This window comes from Notolepis coatsorum (genome assembly GCF_963971535.1).
Source record: "Notolepis coatsorum genome assembly, chromosome: 15".
NCBI classification, from domain to species: Eukaryota; Metazoa; Chordata; class Actinopteri; order Aulopiformes; family Paralepididae; genus Notolepis; species Notolepis coatsorum.
This window is the reverse complement of record NC_140179.1, coordinates 47,249,170-47,257,042: the sequence shown is the minus strand read 5'-3', so window position 1 is coordinate 47,257,042 and position 7,873 is coordinate 47,249,170. Positions and strand designations below refer to the sequence as shown.

The 7,873-nt window shown below is 44.4% G+C and overlaps 1 protein-coding gene across 1 annotated transcript in view; it reads left to right on the top strand.

Annotated features, from left to right (window-relative positions):
• Positions 1-7,873, top strand: part of LOC311241467 (serine/threonine-protein kinase WNK2-like) — a 26,349-nt gene that overhangs the window by 2,728 nt on the left and 15,748 nt on the right. Inside the window, exons 4-7 of the mRNA XM_084330302.1 lie at positions 460-751; positions 1,799-2,070; positions 4,413-4,488; positions 6,268-6,397. Coding sequence (XP_084186428.1) covers positions 460-751; positions 1,799-2,070; positions 4,413-4,488; positions 6,268-6,397 — 770 coding nt within the window. The remainder of the gene's footprint in view (positions 1-459; positions 752-1,798; positions 2,071-4,412; positions 4,489-6,267; positions 6,398-7,873) is intronic.

The following is a 7,873-nucleotide window of genomic DNA, read 5'->3' as shown; positions in this document are numbered from 1 at the left end:
TGTCTCTCTCTCTGTGTATCTCTCCTCTCCTGTGTGTGTGTCTCTCTCTATCTCTCTCTGTCTCTCCCCTCTGTCTCTCTCTCTCTGTGTCTCTCTCCTCTCCTGTGTGTGTCTCTCTTTCTGTCTCTCTCTCTCTCTCTCTATCTCTGTCTCTCTCCTCTGTCTCTTTCTGTGTCTCTCTCCTCTCCTGTGTGTGTCTCTCTATCTCTCTCTCCTCTCCTGTGTGTATCCTCGCCTGTCTCTCTCTTCTCTCTATCTCTGTCTCTCTCTCTGTCTCTCTCCCTCCTCTCCTGTGTGTGTCTCTCTCTCTTTCTCTCTCTCTCTCTCTCTCTCTCTCTCTCTCTCTCTCTCTCTCTCTCTCTCTCTCTCTCTCTCTCTCTCTCTCTCTCTCTCTCATCTCTCTCTCTCTCTCTCTCTCTCTCTCTCTCTCTCTCTCTATCTCTATCTCCCTCCCTGAAGGTGTCTCTGGCTCCTGACGAAGCTCCCGTCCGTCGCCCCAGCTGCACGGAATCCTCTTCCTCCACCTCCTCTTCCTCCTCCCTCCACCTCCTCCTCATCCTCCACTCTCTCCAGCCCAGAGCACACTCTCCACAAGGCCTCTTCATCTCCTCTGAGAGGGGGGCTAGGAGGAGGAGGAGGAGATGTAGTGGATGGACTCCCCTCTCCTCTCCCCCAGCGTAGACTGGAGGAGGAGCACCAGACCGCCCCCTGCGCCTCCTCGCTGCCCACCACCACCATCGGCCGCTTCCAGGTATTTTACATTTGACCACGAACAGAATTTACCATATTATTCACACATCGGCCATTTGCCTCTTATGTTGTGCTCAGGTTGGGATTCCTTTCCACCCTGTTCTCACCCACATACATGCTTTAAGTCACCAAAACCTGCACGGACTACAACATATGACCTATATCATGCTAGTTAGAGTACCTTGTGTATACTGCACCTTGTGTATACTGTTTACTTTTACTATTACTCATAGTATATATTCAGGTTAAACTTTTTTATTGCCTATATTTATTGTAATATATAATATAACCGATAGGGCATACAGAACCTCATCTGCACCTTTGTCTAATTGTATTGCCTATATTTATGTCTTTCTACTATTCCCCTGCCCATACCTCCCCTCCCCCTCCCCCATACTGCTATGACGGCTGAATTTCCCCAAGGGGATCATATATTTGGATCATATAGACCTTTTCTAATAAACATTTGAAATTGGCCCGTGGTTTATTTCCTGTTGCAGCTGACAGGAATACACTGTGGCCCAAGCTGTTCCCCTAGCAAGTTAGCAATGCAATTCTTCTGAAAAGGTCACCTCATAGACCAGCACTCCATCATTCACTTTAGTCACTCACGGTTAGTCATTCTGCCCCTAGTGGTGGCTCGCAGGCATGGCACTTGACATTGTGTAAGACCAATTAAATGGTAAATGGCTGCTTTTTCATATAGTGCTTTTATCCAAAGCGCTTTACAATTTGTTACTCACATTTTTACCCATTCACTCACACATTCACACACCGACGGCGGAGGCGACCACGCAAGGTGCCGACCTGCTCATCGGGAGCAATTAGGGGTTAAGTGTCTTGCTCAAGGACACATCGACACGCTGCCCGGGAGGAGCGGGAATCGAACCGGGAACCTCCGGATTGCCAGACGACTGCTCTACCTCCCGAGAGCCACTGTCGCCCCACACTGTAACTGTGACACTGTGTCCTTGTTTCAAAATACCCAACCCCAACCGCAGAGCTACCGTGTCCTCACAAACTACTCAGAACCTCCTCGTCTCTCCAGGTCACCACCAACGCAGAGGAGGCGCGGGTCGGCCGTTTCTCTGTCAGCCGTGCCCAGGAGGAGAGCCCCCAGGTGGGGCAGAGCCAGCCACCTGCCGCCCAGGCTGTTAACGGGCCTAGCGGGCCTTCGGAACGGCTACTGAGCCCAGACACCCCCAACAAGGCCTCTCTCCCGAACAACAACTCCTTCAGCGCCTCTTACGCCAGCAGTGACAACGACTCCGAGTTTGAGGACGATGACTTCAAGACGGAGGTCAACCACCTCCGAGAAAAGTAGGTCCTGCTGTCTTTTTTAAATGGTATCAATTAGGGATGTTCGATATTGGCTTTTTTACCGATATCCGATATACCGATATTGTCCAACTCTTAACACTTTGAATGCCCAAAACGACATATCCTGTTTTATTAGCCCCCCCCCATTGAGTGCCCACGACGACAAATATCACTTTATTTTTTTATTAGCGATCTGAATTCATATTTCATCAACCGAGTCTACCGTTGGGAAACCAGCCCCGCCAGGCGCTCAGATGTGAAAAAAGCGCCCCCTATCGTCTCTCAGATGGTAATGCACCCTTTTGGAATGGACTCAATGAAAATGGATGAGAAAAAAAAACTCCGGAATCCACATTTTACTTCTCACGCATGTAACCAGAGCCGATCGGATTCATTGTGGACCATCAGAACAGCGTGTAATTTTATGTCTTTACAGTATGTAGCATTGGATCAATAAAAGGATCGATTTTTGGATCAGGAATTGGAATAATCTTTTTGGATACCATCTGATCTCAGGTAAGGAATCTATTTGACCAGTCTTAGGATAATCAGACCTGTTTTCACAGAGATATAAGCGAGCGATCAGGAAATAAGAGAATCGATTCTCAGCTTGCGGCACCAGCGTGCATACGTACACATAATACTATCGATAATCTAGCGTTTATTTGAAAACTATTCATAAATAGGCCGAAAAATTACAACGTTCTAGAATATTCCAGTACAGGGCGTTTATCACGGAATATTTTTATTTTCTGTGAAAACGAGGGCTTTTCAAAATGCTATAAAATGGAAATGAACCGATAAAAAAACAATCCGCTTCGACAATGTTGACTGGAAAATGAGTCATTGATAAGCGGTGGGCAGATTAGACACATAGCCATAAAACATAGATTAGGCGATATTAACGTTAACATTGAAGTGGTTGATGGGCATTCAAGGGGGTAAAAAGGAAAACACGGCCGGCTCTGAAAGTGTTAATTTCCGATACCGATATCAACCGATACCGATATATGCGGGGTTTCCCCCCCAAAAAAACGGAATAATTTCAGGAAATTAACATTACATATCTCTTCTCGTGGAATTAACATTATGCATACTTTTCACAATAAATAAAATAAGAATTTGTTCTTACTTGCTTGCCTGGTTAAATAAAAGTTAAATAAATGTAAAAAAAATATAAATGATTTTTTATTATATATTTTTAACCGATAATTTCCGATATTACATTTTAATGCCAATATCGGTAGGCCGATAATATCGGACATCCCTAGTATCAATTAAATAATCTTTAAAAACCTGTCATGTCAACTTGTATTGTGGTGTACATGTATTCATTTATTTACATAATGAATGAATAACATTTATGGGCGTGTGGCTGACTGACATTTGACTTTGGCATTTTTTTTCTCCACTTTTTCTCCCCTCCCCTGTCTTGATCGTTGCTCGCATGCGCCCCCCACTGGTCGGTCGTAGGGAGGATAGAAGCCCATCACATGTCCCCTCCCATACATGTGCAGGCAGCCAGTCGCATCTTTTCACCTGCCAGCGCGGACTCTCATTTGGCGAGGAGTAACGTGTAGGAGGCTCACACTGCCCCCGCCTTTTTCCTGTCTCTGCTGTGCAGGCGCCCTGACCGACCTGTAGGAGTCGCTGTCCACAACGTCCAGATTACCACCCATCGACTTCCACCGCTAACTCTGCCAATTGAGTTAGTATGACGGCCGGCCCAAGCCGGAGGCAACGCTGACAGCCGGATTCGATACCGGTGTCTCTTGCGTTGGTGACGAGCGCAATGTCCGCTGCGCCACCCAGCCGCCTTGACTTTTAACATTTTAGCTTTGTTCGATAGTTAGCCAACGAGCTAATGTTGTTAGCAACTCAAGTCAGAGACGTATCGGCTCAGCTGAGAGAGACTGACTTGTCGCCAAACCTTCAACGATTCTGCTCATGATTATTGCTATATACAACAGGCTTAATGCAATATAAAACCTTTGGCCAATAGCTCATCAAGCTGAATCTATTCAGGGAAGCTCTTCTCAATCATGCACTGCTGTGCCATTAATGAAGCATGACGTGATTGTAATGGATCGGTCATCACGGATCAGACCATGTGTAGCCGTTACCCGATCCAGCTATTTGAGTCAGTCTCGCCCGATATCCAATATCAGTATTGCATCGGTGCATCCCTAATGGTGACTAGTGAGTGAGTGAGTGATGAGTGAGTGAGTGAGTGATTCATGAAGCACCTCATAGACTAGCAATGTCACTTAACTCATAATGTCACTGATTTGTGTATTCATTGATTGGTATAATTGATGGACTGTCCCCTTCTGTTCCACCAGACACATGCGTGAGATCCAGGCTCTGCACTGCCGTCAGAAAGAGGAGATCGACTGTCTCTTCACCAGGCTGGGGAAGGTACTTGGAGCGCAGCTCTGGATCAACTATTATTTTTAACAAATACAAATAGAGCACCATGCATTGAAAGTCAACAAAGATATACCTATACTGTATTTATATTGAAATGTATTTATTGAAAGGATGAAGCCCTTGAGATGAACCATCTCGTTTTCGAGGGGGGTCCTAATTAGAGATTTTCTCAGAATTAACCATTGGCGTTGTACTCGGATGAGAAAGTATTATTGACGGACTTCGTTGAATAGTCGATTGATTCGCTAATGGTGCGCATACCAGCGAGGCTAACTGCCTAAGAAAATGGGCACAGAGGCACAGAAAGAGGATATCACACACTAGACCAGGGGTCGGCAACCTGCGGCCTCGAGGCCGCATGCGGCTCTTTAGCCAATCAGCTGCGGCTCCCTAGCAATTTTTTTTTTCTTCTTATTTTGGAGATCGATGTCATACTGTGACACTGAAATGAAAAAAATATTTCATCAACTAAGATATTTAGTCAACAAAAGGCTTACCTGTATGCCTGATATGTGGTGCGAAATTTGCGAACAATGAAAAATTTACTTTTTATTTTATAGATTTTCCACAAATAAGGGAAGGACTCTAATAGAGCTGCATAGTTCAGGGTTTTATTTCAAAGTAGGTCTACAGATGCCAGTGTTTTTTCTCCTTTTCTGTGTTTTATTTTTAAAGTAGGTCTACACATGGTATTCTTTTTTCAAAGTGGACTACTTTCTATTTTATAAATGTTCCACAAATAAGGGAAGGACTCAAATATACCTGAATAGTTCAGGGTTTTATTTCAAAGTCGGTCTACAGACACCAGTGTTTTGTCTCCTCTTCTGTGTTTTATTAAAAAATAGGTCTACACAGCCAGTATTTTTTCTCCTTTTTTTATAATCCCATTAATGCAACAAACTGTGTGCTATAAGTATAAAGTATAATAAATCGCAAATTACTTTGGGTATGCAATTGTCAGGCGTTTTATGCTAAATGTGGGGTATGCTTGGGGATATATAAAACGTTATACACTGTGTTATCTTCATTTTAAGGGTAAATAGGTTGTGCGGCTCCCTGAGCATTTTATTTTGTGGGACGGGGGAAAAGTGGCTCTTTTGATAGTAAAGGTTGCTGACCCCTGCACTAGACATATCAAGATGTATCCCTCAGTGGACCAATTGCATGCTTTCGCAGAGGACAAGAAGCCTTCAGTCGACTTCTTCAGACATTAAGCACCCCCCCACAGCCCAAATGGAATGATCCCCCCCAAAAATAAAAAATAAATATATATATATATTTTTTTTAACCTTTATTTACCCAGGGTAGGTTCGCTGAGCACAGATGCTCTTTTTCAGGAGTGCCCTGCTTCACATTCACACAGTTCCATTCACACCTGGGAGCTGCCCAGTACAACCACAGTTGTGATTTGGATAAAAGCACTATATAAATGCAGTCCATTTACCATTTACTCTGGAGAAGACGGTAGGCTTCTGGTTTACAAAATGTTGGCGTGTTCCTTTAATGGACTAGGATGTATCCATACCATGAGTTTTCATGTCTTAAAGTGTGTATTAATTATTGTGTCATTACCCTTTTTTTCTGTTGTTATTTTGATCTTGAAGTTTGTGATTCACTTTGTTAGTCAACTGTATTGAAAGGTGCCCTATAATTAAATGTTAGCTTACTTACTTACTTACTTACTTACTAACTAACTCCCTCACTAAGAAGGTGCATCACTAAGAAGGTGCATCACTAATCACTGTTGCTCCTTGATCTGATGTCTAGGTGCCCCCGGCGGCGGTGCTTCCTCCAGTAGTAGCCCTGCCTGGCAGGAGGAGACGACCAATCAAGAGCAAGACCTCCAAGTCCTCTAGAACCAGTTCTACTCATGGCAGCAAGAGCCCACTGCAGCCAGGTACAATACTACCTTAACCAGAGCCCACTGCAGCCAGGTACAATACTACCTTAACCAGAGCCCACTGCAGCCAGGTACAATACTACCTTAACCAGAGCCCACTGCAGCCAGGTACAATACTACCTTAACCAGATCCCACTGCAGCCAGGTACAATACTACCTTAACAAGAGCCCACTGCAGCCAGGTACAATACTACCTTAACCAGAGCCCACTGCAGCCAGGTACAATACTACCTTAACCAGATCCCACTGCAGCCAGGTACAATACTACCTTAACCAGATCCCACTGCAGCCAGGTACAATACTACCTTAACCAGAGCCCACTGCAGCCAGGTACAATACTACCTTAACCAGATCCCACTGCAGCCAGGTACAATACTACCTTAACCAGATCCCACTGCAGCCAGGTACAATACTACCTTAACCAGAGCCCACTGCAGCCAGGTACAATACTACCTTAACCAGAGCCCACTGCAGCCAGGTGCAATACTACCTTAACCAGAGCCCACTGCAGCCAGGTACAATACTACCTTAACAAGAGCCCACTGCAGCCAGGTACAATACTACCTTAACCATAGCCCACTGCAGCCAGGTACAATACTACCTTGACCCACTGCAGCCAGGTACAATACTACCTTAACCAGATCCCACTGCAGCCAGGTACAATACTACCTTAACCAGAGCCCACTGCAGCCAGGTACAATACTACCTTAACCAGAGCCCACTGCAGCCAGGTACAATACTACCTTAACCAGAGCCCACTGCAGCCAGGTACAATACTACCTTAACCAGAGCCCACTGCAGCCAGGTACAATACTACCTTAACCAGATCCCACTGCAGCCAGGTACAATACTACCTTAACCAGATCCCACTGCAGCCAGGTACAATACTACATTAACCATAGCCCACTGCAGCCAGGTACAATACTACCTTAACCCACTGCAGCCAGGTACAATACTACCTTAACCAGAGCCCACTGCAGCCAGGTACAATACTACCTTAACCAGAGCCCACTGCAGCCAGGTACAATACTACCTTAACCAGAGCCCACTGCAGCCAGGTACAATAATACCTTAACCCACTGCAGCCAGGTACAATACTACCTTAACTTAACCCTATAGTAAACTACCTTAACTTAACCCTATAGTAAACTACCTTAACCTAACCCTATAGTAAACTACCTTAACTTAACCCTATAGTAAACTACCATAGCATAACCCTATATTATACTACCTTAACGTATCCCTATATTAAATATCCCTAACCCTAACCCTATACTATAGTAAACTACTTTAACTTAACCATATAGTAAACTACTTTAACATAACCCTATAGTCAATTCCATTAACCTAACCATATAGTAAACTACTTTAACATAACCCTATAGTCAATTCCATTAACCTAACCCTATAGTAAACTACCTTAACATAACCCTATAGTAAAGAGAAAATAATAATAAGCTAATCATTTCTACT